Below are 16,365 nucleotides of genomic sequence, written 5' to 3' on the forward strand. Positions count from 1 at the left end.
CATATTCTACTTCCAGAAGGATTTATGACTTATAGTAAAATAGATTTAATATTCTAAAATGAGTTAGAAAACACTTTTAAAAGTCCAAATTTGTTCGTTTAATTCAACAAACATTTTTCTGAAGCACTGCTGTTCAGTGTGTTTCTGGATACTTGGGATTCGTCCATGAACAAGAGACCCCGAGCCCTGCCCTTACAGAGCTTACATCCTTCTAAGTCGAGCCAAACAGTAAGCAGTAAACATGATGAATAAATTAGGAAGTGTTCTGAGCGGGGGCCAATACTATGGAAGACAGTAGAGCAAGTTACAGGGGATCGGGTGTGGTGAGGACGAAGTTCGCAAATTTCCGTAGGGTTCAGAGTAGGCTTCATTGAGAAGGTGACATTTCAGCAAAGACCTGAAGTAGGTGAGGGAGTCTGGTCCAAGAGTGTGCTAGATTGTACAAACTGTGTCTTCACTCTGATTTTGAGCTCTGTACATTATGCACACGTTTCTTTAAAAAATGAATATTGCTTATTTGCTAAAAGTACAAGAGACAATTTTATATCAAAGTATGTACAATTATCTTAACACATGACTTGTGATAACTGCCACCAAAAGGCAATTGTTTAAATTAAGAAAATTAAGTTATTTAAGAAAAGCATGCAACAGGCAAAAACTTGTTTGGGAGAGGTTTTCTTAAAGAAATAAACCTGTATTATCACTACCTGCTTTATCTGATAAACTTCTCAGTTCTGAACTTCCACTAGCACTCTCTTATGTAGTGATTTTCTTTTTTTTATCTTTTATTGCCAGTTAAATCGAAGTGACAGTGACAGTTCAACCCTGGCTAAAAAATCACTGTTTGTGAGAAACTCCACTGAACGGCGCAGTTTGAGGGTCAAAAGGGTATGTATTCCCTCAGCAACATCCCACTATCCTAGACTGTCCAGAATCATGAATGGCACAGCATAAATACCAGAACCTTTAACTGTCATTGCTCTGTGCTCTTGGGCTGTTGAATGAAGCCGCTGTGATTACAGAGAGACGCAAATGTTATGTCAGTTATGGAGATGGAGAGAGGATGTGCTTGAGAGCACTTGTTCATCGTGGTTTGGATCACGTGATACTTAAGGCAGGAAATTTAGATTGCAGTATTATTGGAGAAGGGCTTACTGAGTGGGGAACACATTTCTTCTCATGGCTGCTGTGTCTCTACACCGTGTGTGGTTCTTGAGCAATTGTGGGAAGAGCATGGCACCCAGTACCTTTTCTGAGGAACAGACGTCTGGTACAGGAGAGACACGGTTTTAGTAACTTGCTTAGGAACAGATATTTTCAGAAGGTTAAGATTAATGTGGATGGGAAAGCTCACGTCAAGTTTTCCTGGAGGCCATAGGTCTCTGGATGAGCTTTAAAGGATAAATCTGAGAGAATATTTAAATAAGTTAAAAGTTTGGACTGTTCTGGTGGTTCAGAGATTCCTGTGCAGTTACCAACAGCTGAAATACTAATGGGAAGTTATTGGTTTACTAATAATTTGTTTAGTAGTAATTTACTAAACTGTGTTCTTCCAGATTGAAATGTATCTTTTAGTCAGTACGAAGCACTGTGTGCTCAGCTCTGTAGTGACGGAGGAGTTTCCACCTAGAGGAGGCGTTCAGAGGAGTGCACGCACGGGACGGTTCAAGTGTGGTGGGTGAAGGAGGGAATGAGCTCATCTGGTGGGAGAATCAACAAGGCCTCGTCAGGGAGGTCGATAGCCTTGACACCTGGATAAAATTTCCAAAGGAAGTGGTAGCTTTGCGGGGGTGGGGGGAAGGAAACCAGTTGCTGTCGGTAGGTGGCATGAAATGACGCAGGGGCAGAAGGACACATTCAGGGGACGAGGAGTGATTAGGCTGGGCCAGGGCAGGCCCTGTGGATGATGGGAAGACTGGAGTGAAGACTGGAAAGGGGGTTAGAATCGTTATCTTCACCGTTGACCCTCTGGTTTAATGCTGCTGTGTGCAAGATACTGAATGCATGACTAGGCAACATTTGACTCCCCTGTTTAACATCCTAGTTACTTGAAAGTAATAAGCATATTTCTTTGTTCTAAAGGGAAATATGCCAGCAGTTATTTAGTATTGGCATTTTCAGGAAATTTTCCGGTATAGATCTTTCAGATTAGCGAACTTGATGCTTTAAAAGCACCTAAATTTTCATCATCTTGAATGAAAGTTTTTCTCAACTCCTTTATCTGTTGCCAGCATCTTATTTTTTTGGTGAGGAAGATTAGCCCTGAGCTAACATCTGTTGCCAATCCTCGTCTTTTTGCTGAGGAAGATTGGCCCTGGGTTAACATCTGTGCCCGTCTTCCTCCACTTTATATGTGGGACGCCTGCCACAGCATGGCTTCATAAGCAGTGCATAGGTCTGCGCCTGGGATCCAAACCTGCGAAACCCGGGCCACCAAAGCGGAGTGTGTGAGCTTAACCACTACACCACTGGGCCGGCCCCCTGTTGCCTGCATTTTTAAACAGCACAGAGGATGGTAGCACTCTTCAGAGAAATTTTAACCAAAAGTGTTTATAAATTGAATGGAGCTGAAAAACAGTCAGGTTACTGATAAACTTAGTTATTAAAACTACTTGAACCAGAGATTAATTCTGAAACGTTGTGTAGGAGATGATTATTAAATGGTTTTGTTTTTTTTTTTTTTTGTGAGGGAGATCAGCCCTGAGCTAACATCCATGCTAATCCTCCTCTTTTTGCTGAGGAAGACGGGCTCTGAGCTAACATCTATTGCCAATCCTCCTCCTTTTGTTCTTCCCCAAAGCCCCAGTAGACAGTTGTATGTCATAGTTGCACATCCTTCTAGTTGCTGTATGTGGGATGCGGCCTCAGCATGGCTGGAGAAGCGGTGCATCCGTGTGCGCCCGGGATCCGAACCCAGGCCGCCAGTAGCAGACCGCGCGCACTTAACTGCTAAGCCACCAGGCCGACCCTTAAATGATTTTTAAAGTAGGCAGATACGGTTGGTGGAAGTGAATGGGGAACGGTATTCTGGTTTAGGCATTACAGCATTAAAAAGCTGCAGAGGTGAAAGAGAACAGAAGCATCTGTGAAGACCAGTAGAAGGTTTATCTGACTGGAAAAGCCAAGTCCCAGGCATATGAGGCCTGAGGTTAGAGGGTACCTGTGGGCAGTGGAGTGCTGGAGCCTCCTCAGGCTGGCTCTTGAGAGACGGTCGTGCACACCTCTTCCCAAGTGAAAACAGTTATGGCGGGAGTATTCACACCAAAGAAATTGGCACACCCTACAAATCAGTGAGCTAGTTGTTAAACAGTTACTCGCAAGCCACTGCACATTGGAGTCCTTAGAAAGGCTCCATGTGCATGACAACTGGGAAGGATTTCTGATTCTGAAGAACAAGTAATAGTCAAAGACAGTGTGTATCTGGGTGATTCTGCTATGTAATAAGTTTGTTAGAGAGAGCAGAGTTTAATAAATGGAACCTAATAATAAGAATGTTACAGAATGTTAGAGAGTGTTGCAGTAGTATGTGTTGGACAAGGAGGAAGAGGAATAGGAGACAGTGAAGGCTATTCAGACTTGGCTAAGGCTCTGAAATAAGAAGAGGCAGGCGCTCTCCCTTCCATCTGTCATGAGCACCATAACTGTTCCAGATCTTTAAGCTAGAATACTTGTCAAGTTTGAGTCCCTTCTCTCTTGTATCAAATAGTACCAGTTTTTATTAGCAATCTCTTATTTTCCATTCCCACTGCCAACAGTCTAGGCAAGAAATGCCCTCCTTGTTCCCCTCTGCTTGTGCAATCTTTCCTCGAGACTCGCTTTCCTCAAGCGAGTCTCAGCCCTGAATGTTCACTCCCTTCCCTGACTCCCTGTGGCACAGAAGGCCTACCCGACAGTTTGCTGTTGCTTACTGTCTCATAACATTCTCTGATTGAAGTCTTCAAGGTCAGTGTGTCTTCTCTTCCTAGTGTTTAGCCTACAAACCCCCAACAGATATTTATTCATACATATTCAATAATTATTTCTTGATAAATGGGTGAGATTGGCCTCAGCAAGAACACCAGTGATTCAGGGGTGAAAATAGATATCAGACAATGGGAAATTGAAGAAGGAGTTGGAATTTAAATATACTGATTAGAGGAGGGAGTCAAAAACTTATCTCCAGGGGCCGGCCCTGTGGCGTAGTGGTTAAGTTTGCACGCTTTGCTTCGGCGGCCCGGGGTTCGCAAGTTTGAATCCTGGGCACGGACCAATGCACCACTCATCAGCCATGCTGTGGCAGCATCCCATATACAAAATAGAGGAAGATGGGCACTGATGTTAGCTCAGAGCCGATCTTTCTCAGCAAAAAAGAGGAAGATTGGCAACAGATGTTAGCCCAGGGCCAGTCTTCCTCACAAAAAAGAAAAAAATAATCTTACCTTTGCTGACCAGCTATGTGACAGAACTTACAGAAATGAAAGCCAAAGGTGTAAGCTGTGGGGATACAGTTATGTGTCCTGAAATGGAGGAGATGTAAGTTTCTGGTAACGTGTTTGTTTTTCACAGTAGGTGGGCTTTGTGTAGTAAATTGGTCAGGCTAAGCTAGGGTATACTATGGTAACAACTTTAAAAATCTCTGTGGTTTAAAACAATAATGGTTTATTTCTTGCGTAGTTCATTGCAGATTGGCTGGATGCTCTGCTCCTTGTCCTCGCTCAGGACCCAAGCTGATGGGCCTCCATCTCTGCTCTTTGCTGTCTCTCTAGCGGGGGACAGAAATGTACACATCTCACACTGGCTTTGAAAGGCTTCTGCCTGGAAGTGATACATGTCACTCCCACTCACCTTTCCTTGGCCAAAGCAAGTCACTTGGCCAGTTATGCCTCCCTTCAAGGGAGCAAGGAAATGCCATCCTGTCATGTGCCAGGAAGGAGGAAAAGCGGAATAATGACTACCAATGTGATAAGAGTGTTTTGTTGTTTTGTTTTCTAACTATCCAGGCGGTTTGCCAACCAGTCCTTAGGAGAACAGCACAAGAATGCCCAGTACGTACATCTCTAGACTTAGAACTGGATCTTCAGGCATCTCTAACCCGGCAGAGTCGCCTCAATGATGAGCTGCAGGCCCTGAGGGGCTTGAGGCAAAAGCTGGAGGAACTGAAAGCTCAGGGAGAGACTGACCTTCCGCCAGGTGTGCTGGAAGATGAGAGATTCCAGAAGCTCCTGAAAGAAGCCGAGAAGCAGGTACAGATCTGTGTCTCCATCATCTCTGGGGGGTTACACAGAGTTAATCTTTTTCAAAGCCTGCCGTGTAGAAGATACCCAGCTTACACCTCAGTTTTCCTCAAGTCTTAAAATCCTTTTTCTAGAACTTAGAGCACATTTTTTTCCCATTGTTATAGGCTTTTTTTTTTTTTACCTAGGATATTGCCAAAAAAGTGGTACTGCCACCCACCAAGGTGCAGACAAGAGGTCCTGCCCGCACCCCACCCCACCCCACAGCTGCAGCTCTGGTGGCCACTGGCCTCCTGACAGGAAGGGGACATGGCAGCAAGGGGAAGTTGTCGTCTTCATTGCTGCTCAGCACTTTTCTTTGACTCAACATGAGACTTGGCAAATAAATATAGTATAACTTTTATCATGTCATAAACTTTGAATTTTTACGAGTAGCTCTTTAAGATTCATTAAGCAATTAATCAATTGGAAAGGTATTGCTAATTTTAATTCCCCTAAATTTTCACATTCTTTTTTACCTTCAAGAAAGATCAGGGGCCGGCCCAGTGGCGTAGTGGTTAAGTTCATGTGCTCCACATCAGCGACCTTGGGTTCGCAGGTTCTGATCCAGGGCACAGACTTACACACTGCTCATCAAGCCATGCTGTGGCAGCATCCCACATACAAAAATGGTGGAAGGGGGCTGGCCCAGTGGCGTAATGGTTAAGTTCGCATGCTCCACTTCGGTGGCCCAGGGTTCACAGGTTAGGATCCTGGGTGCAGACCTATGCACCACTTATCAAGCCATGCTGTGGCAAGCATCCCACATATAAAGTAGAGGAAGATGGGCACGGATGTTAGCTCAGGACCAATCTTCCTCACCAAAAAAAAAAAGAAAGATCACCCTTCACATATTGGCATTCTCCCTTACCTTTCACCATACAAGCAGCTATACAAAATAGGATAAAATCTCTGATTAAAATATAGGGTATTTGTAAGGGAATATTTCTATTATTCCACCACGTAAATATGACCAAAATTTTCAAGAACCTGCATATTTATGAAGTTGATTGATCCTCTCGAGATTAGAATTTATATTTTGGTCCTAGAGTATATGTTCACATCCATATGTAATATACAAATAGAATTTTCCAATAGGTGAAATATTACAAATGCCAAAACATTCTTTTCTTTCAACCCTTTTGGATGGAAATCTGAAATAGATTAGACACTTTCTTAAATTAATAGAAAATCTTGTCCATAACATAGACTTCTTGCTTTGGCGCAAAGTGATTTTGATCATGTAGTACATGGTACTATAAGGAACTTGGAGTCCTTTAGCTCACCAGCACTGCTAATCCTAGATGGAACTCAGAACTTAATGAATGAATTTTGGGGATCAAACTAATATCAGCAATTTTTAAAGAAAGTTTAAGCAACAAAACGTATTACATATCTGTATTATATCCCAACTGATAGAAAGAAGCCTTTGCACACAATAGGACCCCAATAAATGTCTCTTCAGTGGGGAGTTGAGTTGTAGGCCTTGTGTCTGACACTGCGGTGAATACAAGGATAGTTAGACATTGTCGTGCTCGCAAAGAGCTTATGGCTTAGTAAAGGAGATGAGCCAGATACGCCAGCTCCTCAAGAGAAGTCACTTCCTGGTGAGATCAGGGGAGGTTTCATGGAGGAAGCGAAACTTAAACTGGCCTTGAAAGTGGGTAGTGGAACTTCATCCCAAGCGGGTGGAGAGGCCAGGCCAGCAGGCACTGGACCCTGCCATAGTAAAGGTCGGGAGAGCTCCGCACAGTGAGGGCCCCATGGCAGGAGCCTGCAGGAGGGCAGGGCCACAGCACGGCTGTCCTTTTGCTAAATGGGAGATCGAGTTAAAAGCTGAAATGACCTACTCTTATGTTTGTAACCTTCATCATCATCATCATCATTTTCACTCGCTTGAATCTTTCAATTCAACATTAGCAATAATTTCAAACTCTTGGTTGACATTAACCACCTTGAATGTCATGGAGAAGCATCACAATCTTTTGACTCTTATGGGTCAAAGCCTTTCAGAGCTGGATTGGAGTTTTACAACTATAGATGTAAGCAGAACTTTGCATCTTTGGGTTTTTGGTTGTTTCTTTGTTTCTACTTTGTTGTCACATGAAATTCTGGATACCTAGGTATCAGTAGTTATAAAAACTTTGTGACTTTTTTCTACTTAGTATCATATTACTAAGATTCATCTGTAAATTGCTTGTTACTGTAATTTGCTTTGACTGCTATCTCTTCTCCACTGTGTAGAGAGCAGCTCAATAAAGCAAAAAGTTGGTTCTTTGAAAAAAACTGAAAAAAAAGTAGACAGAGCTCTGGCAAGATCAATGAAGAGAAGACAAAAATAAAGAAAATTATAAAAGTAAAGAGAGACAGAACTATAGATAAACTTGAAATTTAAAGGATAATTGAATACTATCAACAATATATGCCCACAATTTGGACAGATATCTAGGAAAATATAACATATGAGAACTGATGAAAGAAGGGGAAAAAAGATTGAAAATTCTGTACCTCCTAAAGAAATGAAAGCAGTGATTAAAAATCTATCCACAAAGAAAACAAAGGTCTAGATGTTTTATAAGCAAGTTCCACCAAACTTGCAAAGAACAGATTATCTCAATTTTATACAAACTCTTTCAGACACTAGAAAAAGGGAGAGCACTCCACGACTCATTCTCTGTGACCAGCATCCCTAACACCAAAACTAGACAATTATCAAGAAGGAAAATCTTAGCCAGTTTCATTTATGAATATAGATGCAAAAATTCTAGGTTAAATATTAGTAAATAGAATCCAACAATATATTTAAAAGATATTACATTTTGAGCATGTTGAATTGTGCTGAAGCGTGTTGAATTAATATTTTAATATTAGAAAAATCTATTAATATAATTAGTCCCTTTAACAGATTAAGGAGAAAAACCATTTGATCAACTCAGTAGATGCAGGAAGAATGTTGATAAAAATCAATACTCGTTCATGTTTAAAACTCTTAGTAAGTTAGGAGGAGATAAGAACCTCCTTAACTGAAAGCAAACGTGGTCCTAAATAGACAAACTTTGGAATCATTCCCTTTAAGATCAGACACAAGCCATTCAACACTCTTCTGTTCAACGTCATATCAGGAATTCTAACCAACGTAAGACAAGAAAAAAGTAGAAGCAGAAGGATTGGAAAGGAGGAAATGAAGCTGTCGTCATTTGAGATAACATGATTGCATACATTTAAAAATCTGCAAATTACTGCAAATAATAAGAGAGTTCAGCAAGATGGGTAAATAGAAGAATAATATATAAAAATCTGTTGCGTTGCTATACACCAACCAGAAACAACTAGAAAATTTAATTATTAGGATATTATTTACAACAGTATCAAAGAATGTCAAATATCAAGGAAAAAATTAACAAAAATGTGCAGTACAGTCTAGGAAAAATTATAAAACCTTTTGAGGAGAAATGTAAAAACACCTGAATTCATGGCGAAATATATCATAGTCATGTAGAGCAGAGGTCAACAAACTTTTCCTGTAAAGGACCAGGTAGGAAATATTTAGGCTTTGTGGGCCATAGGGTCTTAGTCACTACTATTCAACTCTGCTGTGTGGCACAAACACAGCCAGAGACAAGATGTAAATAAATGGTTATGACTCTGTTCTAATAAAACTTGACAAAAACAGATAGCAGGGCATAGTTTGCCAACCCCCAATATAGAGGAAGAATTGATATTGTGGAGATAGGCGATTCTCCCTAAAATGTACCATAGATTCAATGTAATTCCAAGCAGAACGCCCACATGGTTCTTCATGGAAATTAATACAATTAATGGAAGAACAAAGGACAAAGAATAGCCAAGATACTTCTGGAGAAGAAAAAGGAGGGGGACTTGCCCTTAGGGAATCAGAATTTGTTAAGCTGCTAAGGTAGAGAGCCAGTATGTAATTGGTGGAGGACTCAAGAGACTGACCCACGGCATAAGATAGGGAGCCCAGAAACAGACACGTGTATATGAAGAGCATGGCTCTGTGCTGGAGGTAGCGTGTCAGCCAGTGGCTGAAGGAGGGACTGTTGAATGAGTGAAGCTGGAAAAAGATTATCCATAGGGAACAGATGACATTGGACCCCTCCCTTATATATAAAAATCAACTCCAGATAGATTAAGGACTTAAATGGCCAAAATGAAAGTTGAAAACTCATAGTAAAAAATATGTATCTTTTCATGTTTTGATTTTCGTATCTCTAGAGCCTATTCTGTGTCCTACCTAGTTGGAGATAAGGTAGATTGGGGCAGACTTGACGAGAGCCTTGAATGCCTAAGTGATCGGAGCCACCGAAGGTTTCTCAAGAGGAGCTGTTTGGGAAGTGTGTGTGGTGGTGATGTGTGTGTGACATCAGCTAGAGTGGGTGGCTCCTTCCAAGTCCCCAGGGATAGACATTTTTCCCCAAAACAGCGAAAGGAGCTTAGGCAAAGCCCAAGCAGTATGTCTAATACCGATTGAAAGAAACAGGATTGAGGCATCCTTTCAAAGGTAAAAGTATCATAAATACACTGTTGTCCTCAGTGGTTTTTTTTAATCTTTCATTATAGAATGCTGCTAAGATTTTTGCTGATGTTGATGGATGATTTGAGGTTTGCAAGTTTTTAGGATTACTCTTGTTTTCCTTCTACATTAAAGAAATCCTTAGTACAAGTAGATGAAAACCAGAAGGAGCGTAGACCCAGCAACCAAGGAGATCTTCAGGGCCGACTTAGACACGTTGCTCAGAGTCTCTGAAAACCTGCCCTCGAGTAAGAGTTGATGTTTGGTGCACACCTGTTTATTTTAATGATTTTTCCTTTAATGAGCCAGTCAGGCATGTGTTTGTTTTCAGCTGTAGAAAATTCTGGGAGGAGTTTCTTGGGAAACTTGAGCAGGTGTTTTCCCTGTAAAAAAGAATAACGTCTTAATGCAAATCCTCCTTCTCCTGGGGTGCCTTCAGCCTGGTATATAAACACTCCAGGGGGATGACAAGGCCACCTTTTTACTTGTTCCCTATCACAGTGCCTTGTAGTAGATGTTCCATCCAACCTTGGCGAAAATCTCCTCTGCCTCATTAAAGCTGCTGATCTTGCTCACCAGGCACGATTTTATCCTCTTTTGAGTTTTGCTTGCTCCCTACCTGCCACTAGAGTAAAGGATTTTCCCTTGAATTACTGTTGAATAGACAAATATAGCAAATAAAGAGTCATGAGAACTGAGTGGTGGGCACTGCTGGTGGCCCCAGGAGACCTCGGCCACCTCAGAGCCTGTGCCCTGCCCTCAGGGTTGGGCAAGGCCATGATGTGGGCACCCGTGGTCCAGCTATGCCTTGGTGGCTCTGGGACCAAGTTCCAGGAGCCCCAGGGTCTGGGGATATCATCAGATCAAATCAGTCAGCATTTCCTAGGGACTTGTGTAAGATACGGTTTGTACATGAGCCTCAACTCTTCTCACAGACTGTTCTGAAACAGGAGCCTTATGCTGTTCTGTTCCGTGTCCCACGGGATGTTCACAATTGTGATCTAGGAAAATACTGGCAGTGATGTAGAGAAAGGGGCCTATCACACTTGCCAGGCTGCCAGGATCCCTGGTTTGTTGGTTTTCATACCTAGCACACTGTCCCTAGTGACAGAAGTAATCACAGGGACGTCAGGCAGATTGTCGAGACATAATGTGAAGTTGAGCTCAATTCCCTGGTAAGTGACCTCTTTGAAAACTGTCATCTCTGTCATTCAGCAACCATTTGTGTGACACGGGTGGTCTTTTCCCCTTTCATCTCCTAATTATTAGCACTTTGTCCCTGTGACAAGTCACCATCTGAAAAGTGGGTGCCAGCTACAGTTCTGATGGTGCTTTTCCTGGCTCTGCCTCAGAGCCAGTGTCTCCATGAGTGTGCTGCTGTCGGTATGGGGAGAGGTTGCTTCTTTAAAGCCAGCAGAGCCCAGCACACTTTGGACATTGGATGCATTTTGCTCACAGAATAGGCCTTCTCTCTTCACCATAGCAACACTCACTTAGATAAGGTGAGAAGTGGCCCCTGGGCTCAGAACTGCCCAGGAATAATACTTCAGAGATCATGGACTTTTCCAGTTTGCATCGAGAATGTGAAGATTCAAGGGCTGACATCTCCTGAGTCCCACCCAGTGCAGGATGTCAGCAGGTCTTATTCCAGCTTTGCCAAGTGTCTGAAGAAGAGGGACACTTCAGAATTCTTTTTTGTAAAATAGTGCTTTGTTTTTATGTTGACTTGAAGTTGTTTAGTCATTAAATGATACCTACTTATGCATGATTCTGGCCTCATAATAAACTCTGTTGATGATTTTAATCATCCTTACATAAGTTGCATTGATGATTTTGCTTAGAAATTTAGTTGTATCTTAATAAAGGATTTCTGGTCTGTATTATCTGATGAACCAGCACTTAGCTGGTTTCATAATCAGTTTGCACACCAGATACTGAGGGGAAGGAATAGCTCCCGGAGGTTTCTCTTGTGCTTGTGCAGAGCCTGAGATAAACACTCCACTGCTTCATTAGCAGGGTGCAGCCCCAGGAGGAGAGGAGAGGTGAGGCGGGAGGTCACCACTGCGTGTGCTGCTTCCTCCTGTAGGTCCGGCCCTCCGGAAGCCACGCACACTGCATCTCCAGTCGTCTCTCAGAGAGGAGAGGAAAGAAAGAATTGTTCTACCACTGTGCCTGTGTGGGTGCCAGGCAATCTGATGGCGCATTTTGGCTTCAGCAGGAAAACCCACGGCCAGGCTGGAAGCTCAGAGAAGGAGCACGAGGGGAGACACTAGCTGTGCCTTCATGAACATGCCTTCACAGGGAGCTGGTGACCACAGGGCAGCAGGAAAGGTTGAAAGCATCTGAGCTGACATGTTAGAAGTGTCTGATTCAGAATAAGAACATACGTTTTCTAGTTCTCAAGAATTCCAGCTTGGGAACCGGCCTGGTGGCGTGGTGGTTGAGTTCGGCACACTCCGCTTCGGTGGTCCGGGTTCATGGGTTTGGATCCCAGGCATGACCTACACCACTCATCAAGCTATACAGCAGCGACCCGCATACAAAATACAGGAAAATTGGCACAAATGTTAGCTCAGGGCCAATCTTCCTCGAGCAAAAAAGAAAGAATTCCAGCTTGACTAACCAGGAAGATATATCTGAATAACTAAGGGCCAGGGAGAGCTGAGATTGTTGTCTTAATAATTTGTATTCCGCTTTCTCCATACCATTGCTGTTATTTTCCTAGACCATTACTGTGAACATCACATGGAGATGCTGTTAACAGTTCAGTATAAAACTCTTTTGTTAGAGGAGTTGAAGCTCAGATATACAAAGTGCTGTATTTTTGTGCACAATGCAGGCTCAAAACTCTCTAGCCAGCCTGATGCTGCCCAGGGCAGGAGTCACTGGTGTACGTTGGAGGTTCTTGTTTAGGGTCCAAGTGAAAAGGAAGAGCGTGACTGTGACAGCAAGGCCAGGAGACCTGGAGCCCCTCTGGGGTCAGAGCCAGATCCTCTCTGATGTTTTTGCTTTCTCAGTACCCTTCCCCATTCCTGTCCTTCACAGCTCCATCTTTCTCATCAAGATAAATAAATAACAAATCAGCCTTATAAAATGTCATAAAAAGTATGTGTTATCTGTGGCTTTTGTTTTTTCCACACTCAAATAGGATTCTATATACTTATCTATGAAATAAGAGGATTGGATAAGATGGCCATCAAGATCCCCTCTAGTTGCAAACTTCTGTGCTCTATTTGAGATCACATCTAATATGCTTTCAATATACGTGAAGATTCAGAGAAATGTGTGGGACTTGGAGGCTGCGTGACCTAAAAGAACCAGACCTGTAGGGCACACGCAGTACTTTGATAATTCTGAAGTCCAAGGTGAGGGGTGATCCCTGGACGCTTTTCCATATCAGGATGTCCACACCTCAGTCTTACACAGGTTACGCAGAGTAGATCTTTTACTGAACCCGAGGAAACTGCTGACCCTCTGCCCCTCGGTCTTTGCTCCTGCCGCCCAGTGGCAGTTGGTGCGTCAGGCACCAGCGAAGAAGGAGCTCGCGAAACAACATGCATTTAGACTGTTTTAAAAACGATCTGATTCCCCTGGGTACAGATGTTTTTTATCTTTATTTTTACCAACTCTGTATATATAGACTATTTCAGTTATGTACTTTTCTTTCTCACACTGGAGTTTGTAATAATCAGCTCTGTGAAATACAGACTGTTCTGATTGTGTACCTTTCATTATTAACAGAAGTTAGTAACAACCATTGACGTTTCTCTCCTGCTTGCTCTTCATTTCCACACCCACTTCTTAAATACACACAGATACAACAGCACACATAGTCACACACTGCCCTTTCATTTCCACCGTTTCTCTGTAGTGGTGGAGAGTTGTGAGATTTGGTCGTAAAATGCCTAACAATGAGCAAAGAGCCTGCCTATTGCCATAAAAAATATGGCTCCCAGAAAAGCAGCTAATTGAGGCTGGCAGCGGGTCCCGGATTTGCGTCCCTTGCCAGGGAAAGCTGTCAGGTCTCAGGGCGCACGCCATAACCTTCCTCCTTTGTCGTTGAAAGTCTGTTTTGTACCTCAGAATAAAAACTGAATCAGAATTAGTGTCCTCGTGTATTGTACAACCCCCTTAGGAAGCAGAGCAAGAAACCTGGGACTGTAAATTAGGACTGGATTGTGTTCCTTATTCCATTAGGCTTAGCATGACTGTGAGTAGATCACTGGACTTTTCTGCAGGTCAGGCTCCATTGCATAAACTGAAGGTTAATCACACTCTTCTGGAATCTGGGGCATAAAAAGTGGCTTCCAATCCTCGTGAATCAGGAAGCTTGTCATGACTTGTGGGTGAGAAGGGGAGAGGCATGCCTGGGGAGGATTGGTATTTTTCCAAAGGAGCCTCATGTTGATTACAAGGCAGAAATTTCTTTTTCTTCCCCAGTGTTTCCTCTCAAAATACCAAAGTTCTATGATGCTAGACTTTTTAAAGCTTAAAATAATACAGATGTTAACATCTTTAAAAGTTAGAATCTGCTAAGAAAATTATGTCAAAGATGATTAATACACTTCACAACAAATAAAATAAAGACAACAGATACAACAAAATAAATCTTAATGATTTCAGTGAAGTATTCAGCATCGAGATTTAACCACCTGCAAAGTGAGCTACTTTTGATTATTAACAGCTGACAAAAATTTTATGATATATTTGTTCACCCAGATTTTTGGAGAAAGATATAAATATGTAAGACAAATGTATACAGAGACAAATGTATTCTTCATGAAGTATGTTCTTGTTCAGCAAGGAAAGGAATATTTTTATCTGTTCCATAGTCATTCTTATTTTGCACAAAACAAAGCCAAGTTTCGAAGTAATTTTGCAGTTACCACAAAAATGCTGGTATTTGAAAATATCAGCAGCCATTAGGCTACTTAATAGTGCTCTAGAGGGGATAAAACAGACCTCCACAGTTCCATTCACGTGGAAGGCAACAAAAGACTGGCAGGATCCCGGGAGCCTGTCGCATTTCTGCTCTGATAAAAGACATTTTCTTGGGGGAACTGGGTCAGGTTTTCTTACCTCGGTGTATCCCGCATGTGCATTCCCTCTCTGGCTTTTCCTGATCTTGCCATTCTTCAAGTCAGTAAGCAGATGGCCATTTGAAGATTGATTTACTCACGTTGTAAGTCACCAAGAATTAGAAGGGCAGCAGTACTTTGGTATAATTCCTTGTTTACTAACTTGATAGACCTCATCGTGGGAGGAGTCATTTCTTTGTGTTGACTAAGTCGGTGTTTCCTCACCTAGGACCTAGTGAGCAATCGTCCGTTTACTAAAGATAAGACTTCACCAAATAACTAAAATCTCACGTTTGTCCCCTTGTGAACTTGAATTACATCAATTCAGGAGCTCCAAGTGACAGCTAAACTACCTCATCAATTACAAAATAATCAAGAGAATTGTTACCTAACAAACGTGGGCCACTTTTCTAAACGAAATCTTTCAAAACAGGGAGAGGAAAGAGGAGCAGTAGAAAATCTCTGGAAAAGGGATCCTTCGTGATGAAAAGAATCAGAAGGTACTGCCGTCGATGCTCGTTAGCAAGGTGCCAGGGACGCCCCGCTGTAGGGTATTGAACTTTCTGTAAAGTGGTGTGAGTCTAACTGATTCTTCATAAGTACTTGCTGAATAAATAATTTTTGTAAAGTGTCCTCTTTCCTAAAAGTATCACAGCATTTTTATTTCCAAATTTAAAGTGAGTTTTGTGTACTTCTGCTTTGAGAGTATTTTAAAATTTAAAAAGATTTTTTTGAGTTGAAATATTAACACGTGCTTATTGTAACAAAACCAAATAATGCAGAAGTGCCCCTTGAGTCCCATTCCCCAGGGGTGACCGCTGATGACAGTTTGGTGTATAGGTCCTTCCAGCTCTTTTTTGTGCCATGTGTGTGTTAGTGCTATTTGGAAGAGTTACACAAAAATTGGGTTGTAAAGACATATTGTTCTGAAACTTGTTTTTTTCCCCACTTAATTCTAGTAATATATGATAACAGCTTTCCATATTAGTGAATGTTGCGATAATTCATTATTTTTAAGGCATCACTGTGTAGATATATCATAATTATTTAATTATTGTACTAATGACAATTTTCAGTTATAGACAATGTGGAAATGATCATTCCTGTACAATTTTGGGCACCTTTCCACTTTCAGTCGTGTTTCCAAAGTATAAATACCAGTAGAGGAATTGCTGCCCTATCAGTTTGGCTGTGAACCACGGTCAGAGATCTTGTCTGTGTCGTGTCTTTAACCTAAAGACCTTGTTCTTTGGCTTCTTGGCCTTGAAGGTGCCTGAAACAGTGGGTCCATATGAGAAGACAAGATCCTTAATTCCCTTTTTGCCAGCCCCCGTCTTACCTCCTTCTAAAGTTCATAACTGCTTAAGTTAAGAACAGTAGTTGGCCTTTTTGAGTCCAGAAGGATCCCAATTATGGGATTGTCCATCAACTTAGGTTACAGACTGCAGGCTGCCACCCTTAGCAACGCTGTTTTTTCTTCCATCTCTGTGCCAACTGCTTA

General features: G+C 42.1%; 1 protein-coding gene across 1 annotated transcript in view; it reads left to right on the forward strand.

The window, feature by feature from the left end:
- WWC2 (WW and C2 domain containing 2) overlaps nt 1-16,365 on the forward strand; it is a 202,668-nt gene that overhangs the window by 175,146 nt on the left and 11,157 nt on the right. Inside the window, exons 20-21 of the mRNA XM_058524943.1 lie at nt 796-888; nt 4,980-5,222. Coding sequence (XP_058380926.1) covers nt 796-888; nt 4,980-5,222 — 336 coding nt within the window. The remainder of the gene's footprint in view (nt 1-795; nt 889-4,979; nt 5,223-16,365) is intronic.

The sequence above is a fragment of the Diceros bicornis genome, chromosome 29 (genome assembly GCF_020826845.1).
Source record: "Diceros bicornis minor isolate mBicDic1 chromosome 29, mDicBic1.mat.cur, whole genome shotgun sequence".
NCBI lineage: Eukaryota > Metazoa > Chordata > Mammalia > Perissodactyla > Rhinocerotidae > Diceros > Diceros bicornis.